Raw genomic sequence first — 12,626 nt, 5'->3', positions numbered from 1 at the left:
CAGATACAAACCCTAACACCCTAACATCTCTCTCTCTCTCTCTCGTCCCTTCTTGTACTGGCGCCAACCCTTTGCTCGTATTGGAATTCTCTTTTGGTTTCATCTTACACCTCAGTTAGTGATTCATTCTCTTTGTTATCGTAGCCTTTGGTAGTAACTATTGTGTGAGTATGTGTTAAATAAGAGATACGTAATCCGCGAATTTAATTTCGAACCTGCCGGCATGCTATGTAATGATATTAACGAACTCGTTGCTTGTTATCTATTGATCTTAGTTTGATTGTATAACGTTTAATGTTTCCAAGATTGGTTTAGTCAATGGATTAGTAATGGTTAATTAGTTTATGTCATTGAAAAGATGGGTTATTATGCATGAGCATGAAGTATTGTCATGGGGATATTGGTTAACTAAACTTTTGTTTACATGATGATCGGGTAGGGGTGTTATGGGTGGTTAGAAATATTGAAACAGTGTGCTTAGGGGTTGCATTATTTGATTAAAATCTGTACAAGGGAGTGGGCCGAAGGTAATTAGTTACCTTACACTATGGGCCGATCCAATGTATGGGTTTTGTAGGAGCCTGGCTATTAATGTGAACTTTGGATATAGGTTGTTAGGAATCCGTTTTTCTTGTTGTTACGGATTAAGTGATAATCAGGATTGTTAAGGGTAGAATGGTGATAACCAATTAATGGCATGTGAGTGATACTGTTAGAATTATTATAACATGATTCAAAGATATAGATTATTTATGTAGTTAAATTGAGAACTAGAGTGGGCCGGGGGAATGGGGTCGCACACGGGTTGCCGGCCCAAGAACGCGAAACAGAGTTACACACTTTGTCTTTTACTCTTGCATTACACGATTGGGCTGAATGTAGCAGGTTGGGCCAGCCATAGTTGTGTCGAATTGCACATCTAAGTGCATATTAGTTTAGCCGGTACATGTGATGTATGGTGAGCTTAGGTGTGCATCATTATATGTGATTGTTTATGTGAACTTTATGTGGAATGTGACATGAAACATAACTATGTGTACAAAGTATATGTATAGCAATGTGTGAACTACTCAGAAACAAAACTATTTTGTCATTAGTCGCTACAGTAGAGATTGGCTGAATATTATGGAAAAAGAAATACATTGAGTGAATTATGTGGATAATATGTGGTTCTTGTGCATGTAAAAACTGATTGTTATTGGTAACCCTTTTAGGATGTGTTTGTTCAACTGTTAATCAAGTGCTTAATCTTACCGAGCAAACCACAGGTGAGTTCATTACTTTTGAGCATGCGTCCCGGTGGTTGGGACAGTCAGTGGGTATCCCGGGGAGGGATAAGTCTTTTGGGTAAAACTGGGATGTTGGATAATAATCTCACCCTATCATTTTTAAGTCCCATCTTTTGTTATCGGGGAGGTAACGGGGTATTAGTTGGTAGCGCTACTTAGGTTTGGCACCCTCACACCGTACCGGGGAGGACGGTTGTGAACTAATGACCTAGTCGGGCCCAGTGTTTTGATAGGAGCACTGGGGAACGGGCAAAACATACATCAGGAGCCGTCTTGTTCAGTATCGAGATATTATCAACATTACTTTCAGATTTGTAATCAATGAACGGAACTAAACACATGGTAACTAACGTTTTCTCAAACTATGAACTCACCAGCGTTGTCTGATACACTTGTTGCATGCTCGCAGGTCGTTAGATTACTTGGATTTGGAACTTGCTGTCTGAGGTAGCTGGAGTGGTCATGTGTCGAGCTGATTGGATACTCACGATGTGATTATTGATATGACACATTGGTTTTGAAACAGTTAAACTATGGTTTCTTTTATTTGCTTCCGCTGAACATGTTGGTTTACATTTAAACTTATTGATGTTACTTTTCATTAATAATTGGCATTTTCATTTAAAACTTATATCGGTTCAACATGATTAGTGGCTCGTTGTTGGTGCGTCACATGCCTAACAGGGGTACTCCCTAGGTGGTATTTTGGGGGTGTGACAGTATATAACGGCCACCATGTCTTTTCCATCATCAAAACGCCATGATATCATGACAGGGTCCGGCTTTACATCTGCTTTTATTGGTCCAAATTTCCTTGTTAATGCTTTCATAAGCATATGTGTTTCATGGCATTCGTTGTCCAGAGCGATGCCAAGAGATAGGATACCCCTCTGTACCTCTTCTTCCATCTTCAAAATTGTCTTGATCGTCCTAACATACACCCTCCTTCTGTTGTCAAAACGCAGGACGAATCGCCTGATTGCTAGAGTGTATCTCCACCAAACGATTGTTGCCATTTTTGGCGTTTTTGGTTAAAGATGTTTTTGTAGAAATGGATAGATTGAAGTGATTATAGAAGCGATGTTTTACGTCGTTTATATAATGATGTTTTTGGCGCGTAATTTAGGAGGGTAATTCTTCTAATAAATGTTAATAACTGAAATTCAGTTACTTGTTGTTTCCTCTTCCTGTAATATCCAACGCGTTTTATCGCTAATTTTTGGCGTTTTGTTTTTAATGGCGTTTTATTTTTTTAATAGCGTGTTATCATTTGTTGACGTTTTGAATTTGAGCGGTAAAAGACCCTTTTACCCTTAATGAAGCGCGTCCCACATAATAAAATTGATGTTATTTACGAAAACGCCACCGCGCAATCTAGTCCATGAATTGTTTTGATCTGACGATCCATAAAAGTTCTCACCGTTCTCACACTTTCCCCCGTTTTCTCTAAATGCTGACCCTATATATATATATATATATATATATATATATATATATATATATATATATATATGAGAACCAATGTAAACACAACCAAAAATAACTAAAAAACACACAAAATTTGTTTTTTTAACATTTTTAATTTTTTTGCTACTAAAAGTAGCGATTTTAATGTAAAAAATATTAAAAAAAAATTTGTGTGTTTTTTTGATTTTTTGGGGGGTTTAGTTTTTAGCATTTTAGCTTGTGGGTTAGGTTTTTGGGGGGTGGGGGAGGGGGGTTAGGTTTTTTTTTTTTTTTTTTGGGGGGGGGGGAGGGGGGGGGAGGGGTGGGGGTTAGGTTTTTTTTAGCTATTTTAGGTTGTGTTCACCTTGGTTCTTGCGGTTCTCGCAATAAAGGTGGTTCTCGCATGAACCTTACCCTATATATATAGGGGATGGTTCAAATGAAAACCACTTTTATTGTGAAAACTCGAAAACTAACTAAAAAAAGCCTAAAAAACACACAAAAAAATTTTTTTTCAATTTTTTTTTTATAAAATCGCTGGTTTTTATATTTGAAAAAAAAACTTTTTTTCAAAAAAAAAAAAAAATTTGTAGTACACATATTACACATGTCTATTATTACACATGTGCAATACATAATAAACTTTTTTATTTTTTTTTTGAAATTTTTTTATATAAAAAAACCTGCGAAAATTATTATGCAAAAAAAAAATTGGTATATTTTTTTGGCTTTTTTAGTTAGTTTTCGAGTTTTCACAATAACTAGTGGTTTTCATTTAAACCTTCCCCTATATATATATTATATATATACACTTATAAGTTTTTCGATATTGTTATTAAACTCTAAAATTTATGAAAGATAATTCATAGATATTAAAGTCAGTATATATATATATAGACTTATATATCAAATAATTTAATATAATATATTTTTTTCAGTTTATCGCTTAGTTGACAATTAGAGTTCTTCTAATATTATAACAAATTATTTTATAATATTAAAGATTGAAAGGATTTAAATAATTTAACATTTATTATTATATTAAAGAGTAAATTACAAGTTTTGTCCTTTATGTTTATACCAAATTGCAGGTGCTCTCCTTTAGCGCAAAAGTTGACAAGTTTTGTCCTTAATGTTCCAAAATCTTGCATGTTATATCCTTTAGACCAAACCCAGTTAGATTTTTTAGTTAAATCTAATAATATGCCTTGCTCATGAGGGCATTATTGTCATTTTACCTCACTCCCCTTTTCTTCTCTCTATCTCTAAGCAGAGACCATTAGCAAACAAATTACTGGGTTTTGTTTCATTTATTTTATTTCATTCCAAACACAATGGAAATCTCACAAATACCCTGATGACCAACAAACCCATCATCCCCAAAACCAAAACCAAATACGCAAATTCAAACAAAAACAATTAACAGCACACGTGATCTATAGGGTTGCTTAGGGGTGAGCAAGTTTAGGTTCGGACCGAAAATAACCGAGAACCGAACCGAAAAATACCCAACCCGACCCGAACCCAAGTACCTAGGTATTTAGATCGGTTCCAATTTTTCATATAAAATAGGGTCGGGTCGGGTCGGTTCTCGGTTCTTTTCATGGTGAAACCCGACTTGGACCTATGGACCGGAACCGACCCTATATTTAGGGTAGTGAATCGGTTCCGTATTTTATGTTTGATCGGTTCTCGGGTCGGGTCGGGTAATGGTCGGGTAGGGTCGGGTTTTTCCTTTTGCTCACCCCTGGGGTTGCTTACTCTAAGATCTTTAGAGATTTACAAACAACCACCAAAAATTTCTCAGAGAAACTAGGAGGTGGTGGTTTTGGTTCAGTTTTCAAGGGGTACTCTTGAAGACATCTCCACCGATCTTCCACCGCGTTCACCTGGCTTACAAATTCGCTCGTGCCTTCTCCGTTAATCAAATCTCGTCGCCGAAGACATCTCCACCGGAATCGAAAAATGACGCCGCGACGGAGAAATCGGCGAAATCTGACCGTTTGATTTCGATTCCGATTAAATTTTCACCGGAATCTAACAATGACGTAGCGGCAGAGACTAAATCTGACCATGTTGTGTCGATACCGGCGAAATACTTACCGGAATCGAATAATGCCACGACGGAGGATAAATTTATAATTTTGATTCAGGCGAAATCTTGGGAAAAGGGGGAATTGAAAAGGGGTTTATTATAAATGCAGATGATAAAAGGGGGAATTGAAAGGAGTGAGATGAAAATGACTATTTTACCCCCATGTGCACTCCACATGATATTTTTTGACTGAGTTTTCTAACCAAGTTTGGATCGATTGTTGTTGCAGCAACATCGGTGATGATGGTTAGGTTTTCTTTGAGAGAGCATTTTCGTGCTGATAACGTGTTATGTAACAACTAGAACCTATTAGTAATGTATAGAGAAGAATGAGAAAATATTTTCTTATTGATGTAAAATATGGATCTCGTATGCCTCTATTTATAGGTTTACAAGATGAGAGTTAAGTACATGGAGTAGCAATGTATAGAGAAAAATAAGAGAATATTTTCTTATTGATGTAAAATATGGATCAGATGTGCCTATATTTATAGGCTTATAAGATGGAAGTTAACTACATAAAAAGATTCAAAACACTCACATTATTTGAAATTGTTGGTAGTTTAACTGTTACTTAGTAATATTCTATAACTCGAATTCGCAAATGAACATTAAACCATTCGACTCGAAACACTACACAGAGAATACGTGTTTAACTATGCTCGGATTAGAGTTGATCATTTTTACATAAGTCGTTTGGGTTCATCTATCCAATCCATCAACATACCAACCCGAAATCCTTTAAACTCTTGCCTCTTGAATCGAAAACCGCAAATCATTGACAAACATAAAAAAACTTTAAAACATACAACAAGAATTTGTTTCACCTCAATGTTTTTGTTCTACACATTTCATTACTTTAAAGAAACACATACCATCAATCAACTAATTCACTTCTTGTATTGAATTGAATCCCCACATCTAAATGAACATTTAACACAAACATATATTCCCATTAAACTTCAATACCACTTTAAACTTCATACCACATTTTATAAATCATAAAACCCTTTTAACTGGCAATAACTTAAAACATAAACACCATACAACCTTAAAACATTCATCAATTCTGCCTATAAGCAATATAATTAGCAAGAGCAATCAACGGCGCCGCCTTCCGCTGATCAAACTCCGACAACTGTTCTATCGCCTCCTCCTTCAACTCCTCCGCAAATTCGCGAGACTTATCGATCCCCAACAGCTTCGGATACGTCGTCTTATCCGACACCAAATCCTTCCCGGCAGTCTTCCCCAACTCCTCCGACGACTTTGTCACATCAAGAATATCATCCACCACCTGAAACAAAAGCCCGATCGACCGTGCAAACTTCCTAAGCTTCTCTATCTCCACATCCGACCCACCACCCATTATTGCACCCAACACAACCGACCCCTCAAGCAACGCTGCCGTTTTGTGCAAATGTATGAACTCCAAGTGGTCAACTCCAACATCCGCACCTTCCGAGCATATATCCACCACCTGACCGGCAACAAGCCCCTCGGATCCGATACACTTGGCAAGTTCTCCGATAGCCCGGAGGATCCGATCCGATGAAACCCCTTTTGTGGAAGTGGCAATGTGTTCGAATGCGAACGATAGCAACGCGTCGCCGGCGAGTACGGCGACTTCTTCGCCGTAGACCATGTGGTTCGTCGGTTTTCCTCGCCGGAAATCGTCGTTATCCATGCAGGGAAGATCATCATGCATTAACGACATCGTATGGATCATCTCCACCGCACAGGCGGCGGGCATGGCGGTGGATTCCTCGCCGCCGACGAGTGCACACGCGGCGAGGCATAAAACCGGCCGGACGCGTTTTCCTCCGGCGAGGAGAGAATACCGCATGGACTCGTGGATTTTCGGCGGGTTTTTAACCGGAACGGCGTCGTTTAGCGCCTGGTTTACCAAATCCGCTTTTTCCAACATGTAGTTTTTGAAATCAAATGATAATTCCATATGGGTTTGTTTGAGTTGTTGTTTTTCCGGTGGGTTTGACTGCTGTTCTTTGGTCAAAATTGCAGAGATTGAAGAGAAATTGGAGGAAAAAGATGAAAAGGGTTGAGACTTTCTGGTCGGGTGGAGGAAGATTGGGGATCTTGAAACAACGGGTGCTCCGTAAAACAAAGATGTGGGGTTTACCAGATTCATTTTGTTGGGGATTAGGGTTTGGAAGATGGTGTAACAAACTAACAATGGTGGAATTTGAGTTGTTTTTTTAATTTCTTTTTTTTTTTTATTAGAGGAACATCACATGCTTTTTGGATGTGTGAAGATACCTTGTGGGTTTGAAGATACCGAAGACATGAAAACCTGTCGTTAAGTGACAGCATCTGATGATGATTTATAGGAGAAAATATTAATGACTTGTTGGACTTTGTTTGATTTTGAATTAATTGTTTTAATAAAAATAGCTCTGTAATTAATTGTTTAAATAAAAATATCTCAACAGTTGTACGTGTATTATTATTTTAATAAATTAGTTACCTTGTTTATTTCACCATATGGTCCATATCAACTATGTGATTCGCAGTATATTTAATTATTAGTTATTTTAAATTATTACTTTACTAGAACTAGACAAAAATTCCCGAAGTATGCATGAGAATAGGGATGAGTATTTGGTACCGGGTATCGGTATCGAGCCGGTACTATATCGGTATCAAACCGTACCGGGTATGTTTGGTACCGGTACCCACTTTCCCTTTAATAGGTATTCGACACGTAGTTATGTGTTAGGTATTCAAATTCACGTATTTAAAATCAAGTTTTTCTTTAAAGAAAACTATAGCAATATGCTGCTTGAATTAAAAAGAATTAAATGCTCGTTAATATGGAGTAATTTTTTTTTAAATATTAACGTATGAAAAAGTTATAGTCATTCGAAAATAAAGGGGGGAAGGGGTTCAAGTGAGAAAGGACAAGAATGCACATTCTCTATTGGTGTCTTCTTACAAAAATGTCCTCTCCTAATTTTGAACCAATGATCTTGCGAGATCAATGGCTGAGCTTGTCGCCTACACTTTGTAGAATAAATCTCTCGTGTACATGATCTCTATCTAGATCATGTACATGACTAAACTCTCGTACGAAACCTACGCGACAAGGAAGGAAGGACAAGTGGCATTGGCTTGAAGGGTAATTTAGTCATTTCTCATTTGAAACAACTTCTCCCCTGATTTTCAAATGGTTATAACTTTTTCACACATTAATATTTAAAAAAAATTACACCGTATTAACGAGCATTTCATTCTCTTTAATTCGAGCAGCCTACTACTATAGTTTTCTTAAAAAAAAAATAACTGGATTTTGAATACCCATTACTCCATTACGTGATTTTAAACACCTAGAAGATGACTACGTTCTCCCATTATGTGATTACACATTCAACATAAACCATTACGTGATTACACATTCAATATAAATCCATTACGTGATTAGACGTTCAATATGATTTGTTATAACTAATTTATTACAATTATGCTTCTTACGTGATTACACATTTAAATAATATAAACTTGATTGTTTATGCTTTATTAATGTAACACCCCAAGATACTTATATATGAGTATATGCCAAGATAAATATAAAAGCATAACTTTTAGTTTGATAGAATGATAATTAGGAGTATGAACCTAATTAGAATATGTAGGAACTAGGTTCAGTTTTTATTAAAAATATTAATAAAATAAATAATAACGAGACCTCGTTATTTGTGGAAAATTCTACTAGTACAATACCAGTTATATAAACTAAATAAACAAATGTAAAATATAATTAATTATACCAATCTTGATTCAAGTCCACGTATTTGGAAAACTTCAACTGCACCTTCTTGTGCGATCCTTCTTGGCTCCAACAATGAACAAATTGACGTTGACGGTTTTGGCTGAGACACGTGTTCAACACGCTTCCCTTAAAACAGATTCCGCGTCTTCTCTCAGAGAGTTCTGTCTCCCAGGGTACAACAACCGGAACAGTATGTGTACTACCGGAGATGACACTCACGCCCGAGATAGTATCGGGTATCATGGTGTTCTAATTTATGTGGAAAATAAATAAAGATAAGTTGGTAATGGTGGAAGAATTAGAGAGTACTCCTCTCTAAATTCTATAAAACTTTGTGCATAAATAATTTTCTCTAGTATATCTCTTTCATCTCATTATTCTCTATTTTCTTTCTTGCATCCAACAAAGAGTCATAAGTTCCTTTTATACACAAAACTAAAACTCAATATTTAATTTCTATTGTTTAAAGATGTTTATAACAATAAAAACCTTCATTATGAGTCAAAAATGATTAATTTCATGTTAATGTCATATTAAATAAAATAATAAGACATAATAAAACTTACATCATGACTCTTGAATAGAGATTAAAAGTCATAAAACCAGCAATTTATGACAAAGATGAATTTATACTAGAGTCACCAAAGTTTAGAAATATTCACATCAATCACCCAACTTCGAGCATCGATATTCTATTCATCTTAGCTCCATTTTGGACATAGTTTGATTCATTATTATGATGCTCTCACAACATAGAACACAAACCCACTAAGTATTATTTATACCACACATATATAAATATAATTATTGATGTCCAAAATATTTAGTGAAAACTCATTTTCACTATAATTTCCAACAGAATATAAGTAAATACTTAAAACTTAAGAATAGAAATTTGCCATTTAAAATAATACACCAAACATGAGGGGCTAAAGTAGGATAAAAGGAAAGATGAACTAATAAAACAAAAAGTAAAACCAAAACACACACACGTCAGTGTGTGTGTCGACCAGAGCAGGAGAAAGAGAGGGGAAAACCTTCAAAACCAAAAATTCAGTAAATTGGAAAAGAGAATAAGGCTAAATCTTGTGCATCAACCCGAATACATAATCATCTAAACCTGCTTAACAAGTGGTAAGTTACAATTTTCGATTTGGTTGATTTTGACAAAGTGTTAATTGCTGAAATATGCATGATTAGAATCAAATGTGAATGCTAATTTGAATGAAATTGATATATATATATATATATATATATATGTGTTTTGATAGGAGGGCGTGGTTCGGCTATAAAGTCCATTTTTCCTACAAAGTATACAAAGTCATAAAACACCACAATTTCAGTCATAAAACACACCTAAAACCCACAAATAACATAGTGAAGATCACTAGAACACACTATCCAACCCCTAACAGTCCATAAAAACCTCAAACACACTATCGTAGAACTATGAATATAAAATACAATATGATAATAACAATAAAACACACTAATGTTAGTCATTCGATAATCAAAGCCTTATGATTCAAAACACAACACAAAACCCACAAATATGGCGATTAGTAATCTTCACTTTGTAATTTGTGGGTTTTGAGTGTGTTTTATGGTTGACATTATGGTGTTTTATGACTTTTTACACTTTGTAGAAAAAATGGACTTTGTAGCCAACTCTCACCCTTGATAGGAAGCCTTCATAAATCTTGAAGTGGGTTTTTAAGATTCGATCATAAAATGGAATATTTTAGTTAGAATTGTGATGTTAACTAGTCAACTAGAAGGTTGGATGAATGATTGTGTTAATGTTTATTCGTTGTGATGATTCGAGTAATTGGGAATTGATGTATGTATAGGAAAAGAATGGTATGTAATAACACGAAAAACAATAATTTCTAAGAAACAATAAATGTCGTACACCAAGTGCTCGATGAAATGAATTAGATGATAATTGCGTGAATAAGTGACAATTGTTAGTAAAATTCACGTTTAGAATGTAAAGTGTTCATTCTATGTGGTGAAACGGGTTCATGAGAACTAAGAGAAAATAAATGTGTTATATGTAGGTGTGAAGGAAGAAGGTTCAAGAAACAAAAAACCTGAAGGCTCGCAAGATCGAGGTACGTTACTTGTACGATTAAAGTTTTATTAGTAGTAATGCATATTCTTATATCTTGTGGTAATCGTAATGCGTATAGTTATGGTCATGTAATTGATCCATCATGAATGGGTCAAACGAACTAGAATGTTATGATGAAGTAATGGTCATGTAATTTACCCGTCACGAATGGGTCAAACGAACTAGAATGTTTTGATAAAGTAATGGTCATGTAATTGACCCATCACGAACGGGTCAAACGAACTAGAATGTTATGTTAAATAATGGTTATGTAATTGACCCGTTATGAACGGTTTTGAACGGATCAACTGAACTAATGATGATGATGATGATGACAAAGAATGATTTTACTTTAGGTAGGATTGCTAGCTCAGAACGAACACATCGCTCGACCATAAGCAGTTCCGGTTTAAAGTTTGTCAAGGGTTTAAACTTTTGTTGAAAATTTTAGTTAAGTTGTTCTGTCTGATAAACATGTTGAAACTCGTCTTTTGAAACTATATGTAATGTTCTAAATTTGTGGCTTTTAAGTATGGTGTAAACGCGTAAATACTTTTATGGTTTATCAAGCTTTGTTTTTATCGAAATAAAAAAGGCCGATTAAATCTTAAATGGATGGGTGTTTCAAGTTGGTATCAGAGCTAAGGTTTGAGGGATTCAAGTACAAGGACCGAGGTGCTTGAACTCAAACCAAAAGCTCGTGCAAAGTGTGTGTTCGCTCCGAGGCACAATGCAAGTAAGTGCTTTTAAATTTTAATGGTTACGAATAACTGGTAATAATACGAGAAGGGATTGTAAGAGTTTGGCTAGAATAATCCGAGTGGGGATGTTACTGGACGTTACAGGGCAGTTCCGGTTGGGACGGGGCTCGGAAACGGGTCGTACAAACTGAAACAGGAAGAAACAGCATCAGCAAGCTAGACATGGCGTCGATGACGCGGCCTCCTTGTCTGACGCGTTAAATAGCTGTCTACGCGAATGCTGAGTGACATAAGTTTACAAGTGGCGTCGCCGACACCGCCTGCAGGCGTGGATGCTGTTTATTTTGATTTTTCGTGCCACGAGCCTTGCACCCCTAAAACCTGTTCCATGACCCTGATAGACCCCTGAAAAGTGATGAAAGCTGATAAGGAGTCATGTGAATTTAATTGTGCTATGTTAAGATGTTTCGGGAACAAAACGTTTCGAAAGGAAGGTTAAGAATGTAGAGAATAATAAGTCTTCTGACTATATAATAGCACATAGGTGCTTCGTGAACCGTATTGGCCATACGGTAGTAAGAATGCATAAATATGAAATATGACAATAAATGTTCAAATAAATGTTCAAATAAATGTGATAAAACTAATGAATGTGAAGTGCTAATAAGAGAAAGATATAATTGTGTAGACGGCGGACGAAAGGGACTTGAAATATAACGATTTAGCACGTCAAGATGCATTGAACAAGAAAATTTTGGAAGAGGTGGGAAAGGCTATACAAGCCAACCTTCCTCAACTAGCTCAAGAAATAGAAAGTCGTGTATTAGAAGCAGTCGAGGCTATGATGGTGAGTAAAATGGAGGAATAAAGGAGTTGATTGGTGAATCCTAAAGCAAAAAAGCAGGCTCATAGATGCACATATAGAGACTTTATGGCATGCAACCCCGCATCATATAACGGTGAAATCGATCCTATAGTACGCCAAAGATGGGTAGCGAACATGGAGGCGGTTTTTGTAAGAAGTCGATGTGAGAAAGAGGATCAAGTGATGTTTGCAATGGGCCAACTCCAACTTTAAGCTAATGATTGGTGGGACGCCTATTGCAAAGAGTTGGGTGAAGACAAGCTTTAGACCTTGATATGGCAAGAATTTAAAGAACCGTTCCTAAAACACCATTGCCCACAATCGGCAGTT

General features: G+C 36.1%; 1 protein-coding gene across 1 annotated transcript; it reads right to left on the bottom strand.

The window, feature by feature from the left end:
• Window positions 1–5,651: 5,651 nt before the first annotated feature.
• LOC110895497 (geranylgeranyl pyrophosphate synthase, chloroplastic) lies at window positions 5,652–7,155 on the bottom strand. The gene has a single exon (XM_022142824.2). It carries the CDS (start codon window positions 6,977–6,979, stop codon window positions 5,894–5,896), a length of 1,086 nt encoding a protein of 361 aa, XP_021998516.1. The 5' UTR covers window positions 6,980–7,155; the 3' UTR covers window positions 5,652–5,893.
• Between the last annotated feature and the right edge of the window lie 5,471 nt (window positions 7,156–12,626).

The sequence above is a fragment of the Helianthus annuus genome, chromosome 12, assembly GCF_002127325.2.
Source record: "Helianthus annuus cultivar XRQ/B chromosome 12, HanXRQr2.0-SUNRISE, whole genome shotgun sequence".
Lineage (NCBI taxonomy): Eukaryota > Viridiplantae > Streptophyta > Magnoliopsida > Asterales > Asteraceae > Helianthus > Helianthus annuus.
Note: the sequence above shows the minus strand (reverse complement) of the source record. Positions and strands in the feature narration are given on the sequence as shown.